Source organism: Mustela putorius, unplaced genomic scaffold (genome assembly GCF_011764305.1).
Source record: "Mustela putorius furo isolate JIRA1106 unplaced genomic scaffold, ASM1176430v1.1 tig00000765_pilon_pilon_pilon, whole genome shotgun sequence".
Taxonomy (NCBI): Eukaryota; Metazoa; Chordata; class Mammalia; order Carnivora; family Mustelidae; genus Mustela; species Mustela putorius.
The window spans coordinates 3,380,804-3,397,751 of record NW_025421470.1 but is presented as its reverse complement, the minus strand read 5'-3'; the positions used below and the strand labels follow the sequence as shown (position 1 = coordinate 3,397,751).

The following is a 16,948-nucleotide window of genomic DNA, read 5'->3' as shown; positions in this document are numbered from 1 at the left end:
GGTCAACCAGGCGCGAGATCTGCCCCTTTTGGCACTTGATATGCTTTATACCCTGTTGTTGTTTTATAAAACACTAACAATGAAGACGGTGAGTCATTCCCTTAAAAATAACCAGCCTCCACCCACACGCACTCACAAGAAGAAATTTGGTTCTTACACATTATTAAGCAGCTTAAAAAAACAACAACAACAACACACGAACAAGTTTCCAGGTTGCTGGAGACCTTCTAACCCTCTGCATCGCCCCTCCCCTGCTCCCCCAAAGCCCAGGGCCCAGGTACAGGGAAGCAGCCCCTGAGGGCTGGGAAGCCCCGCGTGGCCCCCGCGGCCCCCGCCGCCCCACACGGCTCCATACAGACCCGTACAGCCCCGTACAGCAGGCGGGACCCATTTATGTTCACTGCCTATCTGCGGGCAACTCCGCTTCCCGCCCCCACTCCATGGCTAGCCTGGCACTGGTGGGATTTCCACGTGAGAGCAGAGTGGGTGAAATCCCACTCGTGCGCGACACCACCTCGTCTCCTAAACCCTTGGAAGACGAGGGTCCGGCAGCAGAAGGAGGAGAATCAACAGGGTTACCCCAAGCGGTGCGACTTGCCTCGTTACCATAAATCAGAACCGTGCGGCGAGCCCAGTGAAGAGACATTAACAGCAATTCTGTTCACGGCGTCAATTCCCTTTCTTGTGGCGCATAATCGTGAACGTGATGTAAATGTGTCAGGAAGACAGTGCCGGGCGTCACTGGGGCTCCCCCCATCCCCTGCACCCCATGGCCCAGCCACCACCCTTCAGAACCGTCGGGATCGGTCCGGGAATCCGGGGTCAGCCGCCTTGCGCGGGCAGGAGAGGGGCGCACGTCCCCGTGCTGCTGGGGAGCTTTTAGTCTGCGGGCCAAAGGGAAGAAATGGACTCCTGGAACCCAGACGCTGCAGGGGTGGGGACTGCGCCATTGGGTGGCCGCTCAGGGTCTTAGGGAGGCCACTCTGCCTGCTCTAGCAGAAGGGACTGGGCGAGGCTGTCTTCTTGGGAAGGTGAGGAGATGTCTCCAGTGGGCCACGCTGTGTGCATGTCCTGTAGACGCTTGGCCTGAGCCATGGAAGGAGACAGACGTGTGCTGTCTCAGCTGTGTTTACAAGAGCGAAGGGCTCAAGTCAGCGAGGGTCTTCTGTGCGGGCTGTGTGGCTAAGCCTCCCCGAGGGAGGGGGAGCCTTGGCCTGTCTCTGGATTCGCTTGCTGCTGGACTGAGCACGACTTGTGAGCCATCCCCAGTGGGCCTGGAGCTGCTCGTTGGTCCCGCACACGCTTCTCACCAGAAGCCCCGGTCCCAGTCCGCAGCCAAGTGTAGGCCCCCCTCTCTGAAGAAAGCATCCGCAGGGCCGTGTGGTTATTTCAAGGAAGAAACAGCGGCGGAGTGTCTGCCCTGACTCATTTCCCTTGAACCTAGGCTGAGGTTTTTTGTATCTCGTGGAAACAATAGAATGGAATGTTCTAGTAGGTAACGGAGTGTGTTGTGGACAGCCTTCCTTGGTTCCCAGAAAAGCAGCCTCAGCCCTCGAGGGTTCCCAGCAAGGGACTTGTTCCGGAGCGAGGTCCCCCAGGGCTGGGACATTGTTCTTTCTGACTAGTATTAAAACAAAACCGACCTACAGAGCCTCCCTCTTGAGAGGACGCTGGAGAAGCAGGCAGACGGGCAGGAGAAGGGCCAGCACTGACGTCTGCCTCCACCTCCGGCATCCTGTCTGGAGGGGCACCCGGCCACAAGGAGGGAGCCCGGCGAGGACAGATGGTGGAAGGGAGTGGGCGTGGGCGGAGCTGCGGGGGGCCCCCGAAGGCAAGCCCGGAACGACCAGAGTGACTTTGCCTCTGCAAGTTCGGCCTGTGGCTCCAGAAGACCGCACAGGCTTGGTGGCCCTGGGAAAGCCGACAGGTGCCGTCCGCCGGGAAGGAAACTGTGCCGGAGAGCCCTCCCCACCGGCCCCAGCCTGATGGCCCTTCCCAGGCAGCCCCGCTGACGACCTTTCCCATTTGGGGTCCCTCGGATGTGCTGTGTTCTAGAAGGGCAGTGGGTTGGGTTTACAGATCAGCAAGGAAAAAGCCTCGAGGGACCCGCACCCAGGTCCGTGGGACCTGCACCCAGGTCCGTGGGGCCCACACCCAGGTCCGTGGGGCCCGCACCCAGGTCCGTGGGACCCGCACCCAGGTCCGTAGGACCCGCCTGCCCCGCGGCCAGGGGAGGGTAGTGTCCCCGCTCATCCGGGCACGCGGGCTGCATTTTGCCCTGACCGTGCGTGCGTAACTCAAGAGCTAGAGTGGAAATTTTCTTCCCTGTGACGTCCTTCTCCTTCTGGATGACCTCATCTCCCCGGAGAAGCCACTGGACTGCGGTCCGCTCCCCGGGGCCGGGAAAGTGGCCGGGCAGGAACACCAGGAGAGTGGGCCCTGGGAGGTGAGCCTGGGGTGGACGTAGGGCGGTAGCCGCGGACCCCCACCAGGCACCAGGGGCTGCCTCCGGGAGACACCAGAGCACCACCCTCAAGTCAGCTGACTTCTGTTCCCCGAGTCAACATGGTCAGTGACTAGGAACGGACACAGAGGCTTAGTCACAGCGGACTGTTTATATCCTGGGGCCCCGCCTGCTTCCCCGGGCTGGGGGGCATGGGCAGGGCCCCCATGGACGTGGTGACTGCGTCAAGCCATTTCCTGACCTTGCGGCCCCATTGGAGCCCTGGGTCTCCCATGCCAAGTGCCAGCAGGTGGCTTTCCTCCTTCCTGAGAGCCTGGCTGGTGTGGTTTGGGTCCGCAGGAGCCGTGGCCCCACACAGGGTGCCATTAATGGACGCTGGTGGTTACCGGGCCTCCTCTGTGCCAAGCTTTATGCTGTGTGTGTTCATTGCTTCCCCCACATCACCCTCACATCGCCCACTCCTTGTGCTCCTCAGACCCCAGTTCGCCCACGGCTGTGTGTCTGCCGACCCCCCTGCACATGGTCATTGAGCACCTTCTGGGGCCTGAGCGAGGCTTAAAAGGGCAGGATCCTGCCAGGTCTCCAGCAGGAGGCAGAGAGGGGCCTCTAACCCTGGGGGGCCCGGCTCCAGCACTTGCTCCCCAGGTTCCTCGGCCCAAACAAGGACCTTGGACTTGGAAAGGCACCTACCCACTTGGTCACAGGCAGCCTGGGAGGAGCCCTGACATGCAACCCATCCGTGTGTGTCCACGAGCAGGCTGGGGGAGGTGGTGGGTGTTTCCGGGTGGGCCTGGAGGTGGTGAGGCATGGTGGGTGGTCCCTGATGGCCTCCCGGGCTCTGCTGCTCCCCCAGGTCAAGGAGATCCTGACAGCTCTGGGCTTGCTGTCTTGTGCCAACACGCGGACTGGAAGCCTCTCAGGCGGCCAGCGGAAGCGCCTGGCCATCGCGCTGGAGCTGGTGAACAACCCCCCCGTCATGTTCTTCGATGAGCCCACCAGGTAATCCAAAGTGGCAGAGAGAAGAGCCCTGCCTTCACCATCGGTTTTTGCAGGGGCTCCTAGAGTCACCTCTAAGGGGGTAGGGGTCATGTGCTCTGCCTGCCCATCTTCTCCTGTCCCGGGGTCCCAGAACAGAGGCAGGACAGGCCTCCCCACTGTGCTGTGGGGTATGGCTTGGTGGAGGGAGTCCCACAGGCATCTCACGGTGCCCCTTGCCTTGCAGTGGCCTGGACAGTGCCTCCTGCTTCCAGGTGGTCTCCCTGATGAAAGGGCTGGCCCAAGGAGGGAGGTCCATCATCTGCACCATCCACCAGCCCAGCGCCAAACTCTTTGAACTCTTCGACCAGGTACGTGCGGTGTTGGCTCAGGTGACACCAGATTCCAGGGACTCACAGCTTACTGTCAGTTCCTGGGGGTGTCCTCATTTTTGAGTGGCCTTAAGTGGTATATTTCATAAAACTATGGAGTCATAAGCAGCTAAGGTGGTAGAGCAGGAGAGAGTAAAAAGAGCTGGCCCATGTTCTCCCCCTGGGGCTGACATCTGGCCAAGGGGTCTGACCTTGCTAAAGCTTCATTTTCTATCCCCAACCCTGTAACAATGGGGGAACACCTGCTTTACACAATCAAATGGGAGGTTATCATATGTGTACAGCATCGTTTCTTTTATAAATCATAGGTTTTGACATTGTAAGCAAAAAAAGAAAGAAAGAAAAGAAAAAAGAAAGGCCCAGGGATGAAATGTGTAGAGCTTCAAAATCTTTCAAAATGTGGTTGGTGTGAGGGGGAAGAAAAACAATATAAAAAAGCAATGCTTGTGCATATGATATCTTCCCTAACTTAAAGTTCCCTTTGAACTTTAACACCCTGGGGATGTAATGTAAAACTCTCCTGAAAGAGAGAGAAATGGACTCATGGTTGGGTGGATGGATGGAAAAATAGGTTGAATGGGTGGTAGATGGATGTGTAGATGGGTAGGTGGGTGGGTGGATGGATGGACAGATGGATGGATGGAAGGTTGAATGGGAGCTGTTGGATGGATGGGTGGATGGGTGGGTAGATGGAAGGGTGAATGGGTGGTGGATGGATGGGTGAATGAAGGTTGAATGGGTGGTGGATGGATGGTGGATGTGTGGGTGGGTGGATGGATAGAAGCTTGAATGGGTAGTGGCTAGATGGATCAATGGATGGGTGGGTAAACGGGAGGATGGGTGGATGGGTAGATGGAAGGCTGAATGGAAGGATGGATGGGTAGGTGGATAGACAGGTAAATTGGTGGGTAGGTGGGCAGATGGATAGAAGGTTGAATGGGAATTGTTGGATGGATGGATGGATGGGTAGATGGAAGAGTGAATGGGTGGTGGAGAGATGGGTAAATGAAGGTTGAATGGCTGGTGGATGGATGGTGGATGTGTGGGTGAGTGGATGGATGGAAAGACGGATGGATGGTTGGAAGGATGAATGGGTGGTAGATAGGTAAATGGGTGGGTGAGTGGATGGATAGAAGCTTGAATGGGTAGTGTTTAGATGGATCAATGGATGGGTGGGTAAACGGGAGGATGGATGGGTAGATGGAAGGCTGAATGGGTAGTGGATGGATGAGTAGATGTGTGGGTGCATGGGTAGAGGGATGGATGCATGGAGGGTTGGATGGGTGGTGGAGGAATGGGTGGATGGGTGGATAAATTGGAGGGTGGATGGATGGGTGGGTAGATAGAAGGCTGGATGGGTGGTGGATGGATGGTGGATGTGTGGGTGGGTGGATGAGTGGAAGACAGGTTGAATGGGTAGTTGTTGGATGGATGGATGGATGGATGGATGAGTAGATAAATGGGAAGATGGATGGAGGAATAGACTGAAGGTTGAATGGGTGGTGGAGGGATGGGTGGATGAGTGGGTGGGTGGGTGGTGGATGCAGGATGGATGGCTGAATGGGTAATGGATGGATGGGTGGATGGTTAGGTAAATTGGTGAGTGGGTGGGTGGATAGAAGGTTGAACGGGTAGTGGTTGGATGGATGGATGGACGGATGGATAAACGGGAGGATGAATAGATGGGTAGATGGAAGGTTGAATGGGTGGTGGATGGATGGGTGGATTAGTAGGTAGGTGGGTGGGTAGACGGATGGATAAATGGGACGGCAGATGGAGGTGAGTAGGTAGTGGATGGATGTGTAGATGGATGGGTAGGTGGGTGGATAGAAGGTTGGATGGGTGATAGACGGAGGGGTGGACAGACTGGCAGCTCCTGTTGCTTTACAAAGAAGGGCAAGGTTGATGTTCTCCTTCTCCTTACTTTTTTCTAGCTTTATGTCCTCAGTCAAGGGCAATGTGTGTACCGGGGAAAAGTCTCTAATCTCGTACCATACTTGAGAGATTTAGGTCTGAACTGCCCAACCTATCACAACCCAGCTGATTTTGGTAAGTAGAACCTTGACAAAAGGGCTCTTTTCCACTCTTGGTGAGTTTCTGCTTTTACCTGACACCCCCAAATCTGGAATTCCTTGACTATTGCACATGTGGCTCCAGTGCCGTCCTGTGGTGGAGCTTTTAAAAGCAGATTAGAGATTTTCCCTCCTTCAGAGAAGATATCTAGGACCTAGAACAAGGACACTGTTGTTTGGAGCTGTTTTTCCTAATGCTTTGTATGTTAGGTTTCTGATTTAGAGGAAGGTATTTCTGAAAATAAATAACCTTTGAAAATAAAAAATGACCCTTTCACATTGATAATTGAGTCATTAAAATGCGGATTTAAGTTTCCACCAAACATAACAAAAAGGTGATGCTCAGAGTCTGGAAACCAAGTTGATGGTCTGAGCTCCTCCTCTTGGACTGGCTGTCTCGGGGTTGGCAGCCAAGCACACTGTGTCTGGGGCCCTGAGATGTAGGAGCTCACCCCAGGGCTCAGTTTGCCCTGGTGCGGTCCCCAGGCCTCTCTCCTGGCCATGCCCTCCAGGGTGTTGATGCCGCTGCTGCTGGCTATCCCTTTTCCCCATCCATTGGGGCTCTGGGCCCAGCACCCCTTCTCCACACCGTGCCCCATACATCTATCAGCAAGCCGCACAACCTCTCCAGGCTATGTCTCCAACACCAAGTCTCCTTCACCAGGCTCTGCAAAGCTAGGGAGCCTGGCAACCCTCCTGCCTTCTCTTTCTCTCAAGCTTCATATTCACTAGGCCGCCAAGTGCTTGAGACACCCCCACCCAGTCCCGTTCCTCCACCTCGGCCTCTTGCTGGGGCCCAGTCCCTGCCAGCACATTCTGCCTGCCCATGGCTGTTGCAAGCACACCCCACGAGCTGGGTGGTCTAAATCGGCAGAAATTCATCCTCTCACAGCCCTGGGGCTGGAAGTCAAGGTGTGGGCTGGGCTGTGCCACCTCAGAGGGCTCTCGGGGAGGGTCCTTCCTGCTCCTCCAGTTCCTGGGGGCTCCAGTGTTCCGGGGCTGGTGGCTGGGCCACCCCAGTCTCTGCCTGTGTCCTCACGTGGCTTTTTCCTCTCTGTCTCTGGGTGAACTTTCCTCCTCTGGTAAGGACACCACTCACAGGACCCAGGGCCCACCCTAAACCTCGGACGGTTTCATCTCAAGACCCATAATAAATGAAACCTGCAAAGAGCGTTTTCCAAATAAAGCCACATTCTGAGGTTCTAGGTGGATGTGAATGAGGGAATGGGACCAGACTCTCTCCCCCATGGTTCCTCCCAAACACCCGGCCACAGCACTGCTGGATTCCACAGCTCTCCAACGTCATCCCCCAGATTGTGTTCCAGGAGACACTGTTCCCAGGCCAGGCTCCATCTTCTGAGAAGTGGGTCATGATGGGGGGGTGGGCACACAGTGGACAGGAAGGGGCCCGGGGGAGGGGGGCCTCATCTAAAGAGAGGCTTTGACATGTCGCAAAGGCAGTGGGTAGAGCCAATGACTGTCGCACACTCGTTCCCCAGAGAGAGAGGCAGGTGGGAACAGGCCACAGAGCAGGGGTGGAGTGGGGAGGTCCAGGGCCTGCAGAAGAGGAGAGGACGGAGGGCGTAGGAAACCGGGCACATGGGACTGAGGGAAGGTCTCGGGAAGGGAGCTGCTGCGTGCCCTCTGCGTCCCCAGAGGGAGGGCAGGAGGGGAGGGGAGAGGGGCGATTCGGAGCACGGTAGAGCAGGGTGGGCACGAGTGAGCAGGTGGGCCGGCCATGCTGGGCGTGTGTGACGTCACGGACGGTGACGTTCTCCTGTGGCAACACGAGCTGGTCTATGACAGACTCGAGGAGGGCTTGGCTGCCCCGGGTCAGGCTCAGGAGAGCAGATAGCTGCTGTGGCCAGAGGGCAGGGCCCAAATACTGAGGCCGGGGACTTTGGGCTTCAGCACGAAAGTCAGTGAGGGGAGGGGCCGTGGGAAGGAGGCGTGGGAGACCGCAGGTCGGGGGAGGGGCGGAGAGGCAGTCGTGTGGGGTGTGGAACCAGGGGCCACAGAGAGGCCGTGGGATCCAGAGACGGGGTCAGCAGAGGACACCCTCCCTGGGGATCAGGAGGTGGGGCTGAGGGTTCCAAGCCCGCTGGAGGCCATGGGCCACTCTCCATGGTCCTGAACCACTGTCACTGCGGTCATCCCCCCTGAGCCCACAGGGACACGCAAGCCCCCTCCTGCTCACCCATGGTTGAGCAGGCTCCGATCCTGGGGCTTGGATGCCCGAGGCAGGGGTTCACTCACATCAGTGGGTGAATAAGTTCACAGACGCACAAGCTCGTTCCCTCTGACTCCCTGGCATCACCATCTGAATTCGCATTTTTAGGGTCCTGACGTCATCCCTGCCCTTGCTGGGGGTTTTAGAGCCGACGAAATGTGGGTTGAGGAATGGTCTCATCCTATCACAGAGCACCCCTATAATCTGTTAAAAGGACTCCCGCGAGGCTCACGGCCATGTTGTTGCAAATCGACCAAGGCCTGGGTTCACGTTAGCCACAGGGGCGCTCCTTCCTGGGGGGTGTGGCGGGTAGCCGGGGCGGGGGGGGGTGTGGGGGGCGCTGGGACTGACCCGTGTGTGTCTCCCGCAGTCATGGAGGTCGCGTCCGGCGAGTACGGTGATCAGAACGGCCGCCTGGTGAGAGCCGTCCGGGAGGGCATGTGCGACTCTGAGCACAGGAGGGAGCCTGGGGGGGACGCCGAGGCGAACCCTTTTCTTTGGCACCGGCCCTCTGAAGAGGTAAAGCAGGCAAAACGATTGGAGGGGTCTAGAAAGGTAATGCAACGCCCCGGCCCCCGCGGGACGGCTGCCCCTTGCACCCTGCCGCCTGGGGGCTCTCGCTCGGCCGCGGGGCGCTGCGTGCGGGGCTGGCGGCTCACGGCCCCCCTCCCCGTGTGCGCCCGCAGGACTCCGCCTCCATGGAGGGCTGCCACAGCTTCTCGGCCAGCTGCCTCACGCAGTTCTGCATCCTCTTCAGACGGACTTTCCTCAGTATCATGAGGGACTCGGTGAGGCTGGGGGCCGGCGTTCTCTCAGGGCTGAGGGAGGCGCAGGCGGGGTTCCGCTGTGGTCGTCCTGGCTGAGCTCTCGGCTGCTTTCCCTGCCTTTGCACCGGTCAGCTTTCCATCCATGGTGCTGCTGTGACAAACACCCCCGGGGGCTCTGACAGTGAATTCAGGTCACGCTGGTGTTCTGTGTTGGCAGCAGCGGCTGGTGGCCCTGCCCCCCATGTCTCATCCTGGGACCCCGAATGGAGACACGGCTCCTTTTCTGGAACTTGGCAAAGGGCAGCCTGTCAGAGTTCCCACTGGGGTGGCAAACCCTCTCGGGCTCCCTTGCCTCTGGCCGAGCCCAGGGGGGACTGTGCTCCTGTCTCCAGGAGGCCCTGTGGGCACAGGGCGCCGGCCGGAGGGGGGCGAGTGACCAGCAGCCATGATCCTATCCACCCATCTTAGTGGACAACCTGGCAGGCCCCCTGCCGGGGAGGGCTCAGTGCCCTGCGGGGCCTTTGGGAACTGCGCTGAACACTGGGGGGCTTGTAGCTGCCCAGGCCAGAGCGCTCCAAGGAGAGGCTTCGGGTGTGTCCATTCTCTGCCCCCCAGCACTGTTTCACCCGGCCCCTCTTCTGAAGGCAGACCAGGCAGACCACCCTTCCTGCTTTTCGTGAAGGGGATTTAACAGAGAATAATAGCGATTGCTTCTGGTGTGTGTGTGTGTGTGTGTAAGTTGGTTTAGGGTCAGGGCTTGTTTTTCTAGAGGAGAAATCAGGTGCCAGTGCCTTCCTCGGTCTCTGCCCCACCCCCGCGCACTCAGTGGGAACCGTGTCTGCCCCCAGGTCCTGACGCACCTGCGGATCACGTCTCACATCGGAATCGGCCTCCTCATCGGCCTGCTGTACCTGGGGATTGGGAACGAGGCCAAGAAGGTCCTGAGTAACTCCGGCTTCCTCTTCTTCTCCATGCTGTTCCTCATGTTCGCAGCCCTCATGCCCACCGTTCTCACGTGTGAGTGCCGACCCTATGCCCACCCAGCACCGGGGGACCCCGGTCAAGGCTCGGCCCATAGTTGAGTTTTCTGACACAGAATATCTTGGTTCTTCAAAGTATCATTTTCTCTGTTGACAGGGATGATCATATTTTCTCTTAGACAACAAAATACGTACCATGTTTCAGCCAAAGGAATTAATCACTAATGGGGAAACTATAACCACTGTGGAAGGCTGACAAAAGAGAGATTCCCAAAGTGTTCTAATCAGGAACCCCTGAAATCTTACTCTTTAGCTGTTACCCCATTTGCTCATTAGGCATCCTGCTGTGGTCGAAATTTGTGAGTGAATAAGGCTATTTTAGATGGATTCCCACACAGTTCCAGATTATTTGCCGAGCACACGGCCCTTGCTCACTCGGGCTGACCATAAACTCCAGCATAAAATTTGCCCCAGTGTCGCCTCCCTAAATGGCCCTGAATGCTCAGGACCAGCTGGGCGGGGGGGGGGGGGGGGGGGGGGGGGGGGGGGGGGGGGGGGGGGGGGGGGTTCTTGCCCGTGGGAGGAATCACACTGCTTCGCCGTCGGCTTAGCAGGAAATACTTGTGCCAATCACTACAATAGTGTTCAGTGTCGGAGCAGAGGTTCTCCGCTCTTCGATTGTCCCGCTGGTGACCCTTTGGGTTATAAACACGGTCACGGTTGGAGGTTTTCCCAGGCCGGTGCGTGGGTCCGCAGGTCTCAGCCCCGCCTCCGAGGGCCGTGCAGGCCGATGCCCCGCGCCCTCTCCAGCTCCGCACATGCGCGCCTGCGGGGAGTCGCGGGGCGCGTGGGCCTGACCCCTTTGCCCTCCGTCTGTCTCCTAGTTCCCCTGGAGATGGGAGTATTTCTTCGGGAACACCTGAACTACTGGTACAGCCTGAAGGCCTACTACCTAGCCAAGACCATGGCCGACGTGCCTTTCCAGGTGTGGTAGCGGAGGGCGCGCTCCCCGCACTCCCTGCGGAGGGGGACGCCGCGTCCCGGGGGCTGACCGGCCGTGTGTTGCAGATCATGTTCCCCGTGGCCTACTGCAGCATCGTGTACTGGATGACGTCGCAGCCGTCCGACGCCGTGAGGTTCGTGCTGTTCGCCGCGCTGGGCACCATGACGTCCCTGGTGGCGCAGTCCCTGGGTCTGCTCATCGGAGCCGCCTCCACGTCCCTGCAGGTACCAGCGGAGGCGGGGCGGGGGGCGGGCCGGTGCAGCTGGGGCCCCTCCCCCCCAAACATAGCCGCCTCCTCTGCCCTGACCTCCCAGACCCGTCTCAGCAGGTCAACGCCCAGGCGGGCGGGTCAGGGCTGGCGCGCTGAGTGCAGCAGGGGCCCGTGGCTGGCTTCGGTGCCTGCCAGGCGCTGCTCCCGGTGCTTTCCTCGTCCTAGCTCACTGCGCCTCGGACACCCCATGAGCTAGGGCGGTGCCATTCCCATTTCACAGTGGGGGAGACTGAGGCCCAGAAAGGGAACATGGTCGGGTCAGGGGCTGCCCTGGCTCCGAGTCCAAGCTTTCAACGCCTATGTTCTGTTGCCTCTGAGGGATTCGTTCTGCTGTCCCTTGGCCCCCCGAGGGCAGCCTGTGCCCCTCCCCTGCCCTAGGGCTTCACGTGCCCCCAGCCTGCCCAAACCCGCACTGTGGCGGTTTCAGGGTGCCCTGGGCAGCTCGTCCCCCAAAACAAAGCCACACTCTGGTGAACCGAATGTCCGCCAGGCCTTCCCGCCGCTGCATGTGATGGACCCTACGTTCCTGTCTTCAGAGCCCCCCCCCCTCCACTCACTGATGGCTTAGCCTCCAGGGGGTCCCCTTCTCTGGGGACAGGCATAGCAATGTGTGCATGGGACAGCCGTGGAGAGCGCTCCACCCACCAGCTGCCCAGAGGGCCTGGGAATGGTGCCCACTGCCTCTTCCTCCCTCGGACACGGTGGCAGCACCCGGCTCTCTGCTCCCCCAGCTGCTGTGCCACGGCCTTGTCTCGGTTCACCTTGGCTTCTGCCCCCTGCGGGAGGCTCTCTCTCTTCACCCACCCCTGCTGGGGCCCTCTGCTCTCTGAGTGGGATGTCCCAGCCCCTCCCTGTGCAGAGACAGGCTGCAGGCTGGAAGAGAGGGGCTGCTCAGTGCTGTCCTGGCCTTCAGTGACCAGCCTGGAGCCCTGGCCCTTTCCCAGTTGCTGGTGACTCTTCCCCATACACCTGGGATATGGCCTCCCACGGACACCTGAAGAAACCGGGTGGGAGTCCCAGATGCTGCCCCTGAGCACGTCCCCCGTGTGTCTCCCCAGGTGGCGACCTTTGTGGGGCCCGTGACGGCCATCCCTGTCCTCCTCTTCTCGGGGTTCTTCGTCAGCTTCGACACGATCCCAACTTACCTGCAGTGGATGTCCTACATCTCCTACGTCAGGTAGCGTGTGTGGGGTCCCGGATCACTCGGGAGCTCTATGTGGACAGAGGGAAGGGACAAAAGTCACTTCCTAGCCCCCAGCTGAAGGGCCTGACCCCAGCAGCATGCTTGCCCCATGAAATCGAGGCTGTTGGTGCCTTTCATTTTCTCCTAAGTCTGGTGTGTCTGCACCCCGCCTCCACACACACGCACACACACACACACGCACACAAGAATTAAATATAGCAGTTTGTGCCTTGAAGAAGCTGCGGTGGACCCCGCGTTCTGCCCATTTCGGAGAGCTGCTGTGGGGGGCGTGTTTCCATCTCATGATCCTCGTCCCTCTCTGGAATGAACAGCACTCAAGCGAGGTTCCGACTGTGTAAATCCCGTGGAAACCAGGTCCTGTTTTAAACATCCTAATGTCTTTGAATGAGAGCATCCTGGCCCCTTGGTGCCGAGTGCTCAGGCCTGTCCTCTCTGCCCCGGGTCCTGTCACGCCGGCCCTGCCGGGCAGGGCTCATCTCCAGAGCTCTTCTCCCCCAGCCCCAGCGATCCCATGTGACACACAAGAGCCAAAGTTGGGAACAAGCTTTCTTTCTCTAGAACGTCAGTTCAGACCCAGATGTATTGTTCAGGAAAACAAAATCAAAACAAAGTGGCTGTACAGAGTTTCAGCAATCTGTGTGTGTTCCAATGCCAAGAAATCAGAAACCCATGTCTTTCTTCTCAAAATTGGTGTTTTTGTTTGGACACTCTAGGGCTGGACCAGAATGAGAGACGACGGCACGGCAGGGTTTTACTGAAACGCTCTCTAGCCCTTGGAAGGCTATTAGATCCTTTATTCTATCGAACTGTGAGAGAGTTTGTCATCTCAGGCAATCAAAGAGCCTTCCAATTGGTTTCCTCCACTGAACAAATAGCTCCTACCCATTCCGTTTGGTTTTGTGGGTGGAGGCTCCGGAGGAGATAAAAATCGGGCAAACCTCATCCACGCCGCGGGATGTGTTTATCTCTGGAGGCTGCTGCGTGGCTGGGAAGCAGTTGTGTGAAGACGGGTTTCGGGGACAGAGCATGGCCACGCTGTGGATCACGGATGGCGTGGAGTGTGCTGTTTCCCTCTGCAGATGGAGGCAGGCGTGAGGGCGTGGGGTCCCCTGGCCGTGGGGAGGGCCTGGCTAATGGCCGGAACATTCCTCTCTAGGTACGGATTCGAGGGGGTCATCCTGTCCATCTACGGGCTGGACCGAGAGGACCTGCACTGCGGCGTCGATGAGACGTGTCACTTCCAGAAGTCGGAGGCCATCCTGAGGGAGCTAGACGTGGAGGACGCCAAGCTCTACCTAGACTTCATCGTTCTGGGTATTTTCTTCATCTCCCTACGCCTCATCGCCTATTTCGTCCTGAGATACAAAATCCGGGCAGAGAGGTAAAAACACCCGAGCTCCAGGAGACACGGACATAGACATCGTGGCCCAGGGCCCCTGCGGAGCCGCGGGGGCCGCTGCCGCTACCCAGCCCCTGGCGGTGCGTCCGTCTGCGGGCGTTGTGCCGCCCGTGTCCGCGCCCGCGCCTCTCTCCTCTCCCTTTCCAGCTTCACCTGGGAAGAAGGTGTAGAAAGGTGTCGCGTCCTCATGCAGAATTTCACCCCGTGGAGGCCAGGCACGCAGAAACCGGCAGCAGAGCCGCAGCCGGGGGGCCGGGGAGGAAGGAACCGCACCAGGGACAGCCCGGTCTCGGGACGGTCGCTGTCGTCCTGCGGTTCTGCTGCCGCCTCCGGGGAGAAGTCCATTTCCAAGCCAAAAGCCGATAACTCTCATTCCTTTTAAGAAACTGTATCTTTTTCGTACTTGTTAAAGGAAATTATTCAGGGTAAATAACACACTTTGCTTAGAGACACGAGGGGCTTAACTAAGGCGTGGAGCTGGTCTCATTTTCAGGCAGAACTGGGGAAAGATGCGGCGCGGTCCCCGGCAGGGAGAAGGCTCTGGGGCTGCACGTGCTCCCAAAAATCGAACAGAAAGCTGGAGGGTGGCATTGGCCAACCTTCCCAAAGTTTTTTTTCCTCCGTCACCCTGCCCCGTGCTGCTTATTTTAAGCAAAAATACATTGTTTATTTCTTCCTAACTTTCTGAACACCTTAATTTCGCCTAAAACGTGTCTAGAAGATGAGCCTTGTTGATTTCTTGCACACATGTCCCTCTCCTCTCGTGTCACGTCGTCTACCTCCGCGGGAGCCGGGAGAGCTAGGCAGGTGGCAAAACCAGGGTGGCCGGGGAGGGCCTCGGGGCGCCACAGGAAGGGAGCCACCAGCACGGGCGGGGCGGTGCCCAGACCTCGCGGCCTCCAAGGCCTTACAAGCAACTGGCGCAGTCTGCGTAGCCCAGGCTCCTGTGGCGTGTTCCGACGGTGCACGGGATTGTGTGCGAGGCCACCTCCCGAGCCCAGTGTCTGTGACATCCCTGCCTTCTCGGTGCTGAGCCCCTGCTGATGTCACAGACCAGAAGCTCCTTCTTCCCAGGGACAAAGTCACAGAACAAAATCCCTGTGGGGCAGGAGTGGCGGGCGCACCTGCGGGGTAACCTGCCTCCGGCTCGTGTCCTGATGCCGTGTGCCTGTCGGCTGTCAGAGGCCGTGCGGCCCAGCAGGAGGTCAGAGGAGGCCAAGGAGGAAACTGGAGTAGCCTCCACTTGGAATCTCCCTGCCCGGGGGCGGGGGTCTCCCAGGGACAGCCTGTTTTCGTGGGCGCGCTCAGGCCCTGTCTGAGCCTATCTCCTCCGCTATGAACAGTAGCACGGCTGTCACCCCTAAAGGCGTCTTTGACTCCCCAGTTCTGTTCCCAAAACTTCTGTTTCCCACTTTAAAGACAATGGAAAGGGCCCCGTTTTACTCACACACAGATTTGACAAATGCTCAGCAACCCTTTTTAAGCCTTCGTCCTTTGTAGTGAACGCACTGAGCCTAGTAAACTGTAACTTTGAGTTTCACTCTTCCGTACAAACGTGGCGTTGCCTTCCAGATTAGAGCATTTACCCAGGATCGAACTTAGGCTTTATAGAGAGTCCTCACTTAGTTCCGAGACAGATTTGCCTGCCAGACGTCACGGGGAGGAAGACCCACCTAGGAGCAGGCTGGTGAAAGGGGCGGGGATGGCTGTGGTCACCCCTGGCCTCACAGCACGCGTGGTCAGGAGGCGAGAGCTCTTTCCCGCGGTGGCCCAGCAAGGACGGGCCAGCCTGGAGCCGCGCTGCGGGGCTGAGCCCACCCCCACGGGCAGCTCACATCGTGTGCCCTGAGCCCACTCCTCCAGGTCTCAGCCACTTGGGAAGGAGACGGTGAGATCCCTCGAAATTGAAAATCTGCTTTCCAAGTCTACCTGCGCCCTTGGAAGGAATCCCCCAAAACCCAGTCTCCCTGGAAGTTCATGCTCCCGCATTTCAATTTTCCACTGTTAATAAATTACCTTCATCCCTTTAATAGATGAGGAACCGAGTGAGGGGCCGATCTTGGGGGACGTGAGGGCTGTCATCGGCAGCTTCAGGGGAGACGCAGACTCAAAGTAATACGGTGATTTTTGGAGGGAGGGAGTAGCCAGGCCAGAGGCTTTGCTTAGGAAGCCCAGGGTCACTGCCCGGCCCTCTACGGGCAGCGCCCCCTGCTGGCAGTGATGCAAAGGGTGTGGTTTGCCGCTCCCGGCCCTCAGAGAAAACATTTATTCCCATGACCAAAGATAATGTCCAAACAACTTACTGATTTGTTTTTCTAAATCATTGTGGTTAGGAGGTAGGTGACCGTGTCCTTCAGACATTGGGACTGAAAGCAGGCCAGCTTGCCGGAGTTCGTCTCCAAATGGAATTTCTGAATGTACTGCCCCAGCCCTGCATCTCGGATCGTGATTCCTCATTTAGAAGGAAGAACCAAATCTTGTCCAAAAGATGTGCAGCCTCTCCCGTGTTTGTGAGGAGAGGCAAAAGCAGAAGTCCAAAGAACATCGCTTTTCAGTGACGTTGTCAGGGGAGAAGGGGGAGAAGCTCGGATACTGCCCGCTGCCACTGCTCCTGCTCCTGCTGCTGCTCCTGCTGCTGCTCCTGCTGCTGCCACTGCTCCTGCTCCTGCTGCTGCTCCTGCTGCTGCTCCTGCTGCTGCCACTGCTCCTGCACCTGCTCCTGCACCTGGTCCTCCTCCTGCACCTGCTCCTGTTCCTGCTCTTGCACCTGTTCCAGCACCTGCACCTGCTCCAGCACCTGTCCCTGCTCCTGCACCTGCTCCTGCTCCTGCTCCAGCACCTGCTCCTGCACCTGTTCCTGCTCCTGCCCCTGCTCCAGCACCTGCACCTGCTTCTGCACCTGCTCCTGTTCTTGCTCCTATTCCTGCACCTGATCCAGTTCCTGCACCTGCTCCTGCTCCTATTCCTGCACCTGCTCCTGCACCTGATCCAATTCCTGCTCCTGGTCCTCCTCCTGCACCTGCTTCTGCTCCTGCACCTGCTCCTGCTCCAGCACCTGCTCCTGCACCTGTTCCTGCTCCTGTTCTTGCTCCTATTCCTGCACCTGATCCAGTTCCTGCACCTGCTCCTGCACCTGATCCAATTCCTGCTCCTGGTCCTCCTCCTGCACCTGCTTCTGTTCCTGCTCCTGC

The 16,948-nt window shown here is 58.4% G+C and overlaps 1 protein-coding gene across 4 annotated transcripts in view; it reads left to right on the top strand.

Moving 5' to 3' along the window:
* ABCG1 (ATP binding cassette subfamily G member 1) overlaps positions 1 to 14,437 on the top strand; it is a 66,144-nt gene extending 51,707 nt beyond the window's left edge. For 3 of the 4 annotated variants that reach the window (XM_004762206.3, XM_004762205.3, XM_004762203.2), the window contains 10 exons: positions 3,318 to 3,463; positions 3,687 to 3,810; positions 5,766 to 5,880; positions 8,504 to 8,688; positions 8,820 to 8,921; positions 9,749 to 9,917; positions 10,765 to 10,865; positions 10,949 to 11,107; positions 12,213 to 12,331; positions 13,515 to 14,437. In XM_004762206.3, coding sequence (XP_004762263.1) covers positions 3,318 to 3,463; positions 3,687 to 3,810; positions 5,766 to 5,880; positions 8,504 to 8,688; positions 8,820 to 8,921; positions 9,749 to 9,917; positions 10,765 to 10,865; positions 10,949 to 11,107; positions 12,213 to 12,331; positions 13,515 to 13,743 — 1,449 coding nt within the window. In that variant the 3' untranslated portion in view covers positions 13,744 to 14,437. The remainder of the gene's footprint in view (positions 1 to 3,317; positions 3,464 to 3,686; positions 3,811 to 5,765; positions 5,881 to 8,503; positions 8,689 to 8,819; positions 8,922 to 9,748; positions 9,918 to 10,764; positions 10,866 to 10,948; positions 11,108 to 12,212; positions 12,332 to 13,514) is intronic. The other variant, XM_004762204.2, reaches the window with a different exon arrangement.
* The last annotated feature ends 2,511 nt before the right edge of the window (positions 14,438 to 16,948 follow it).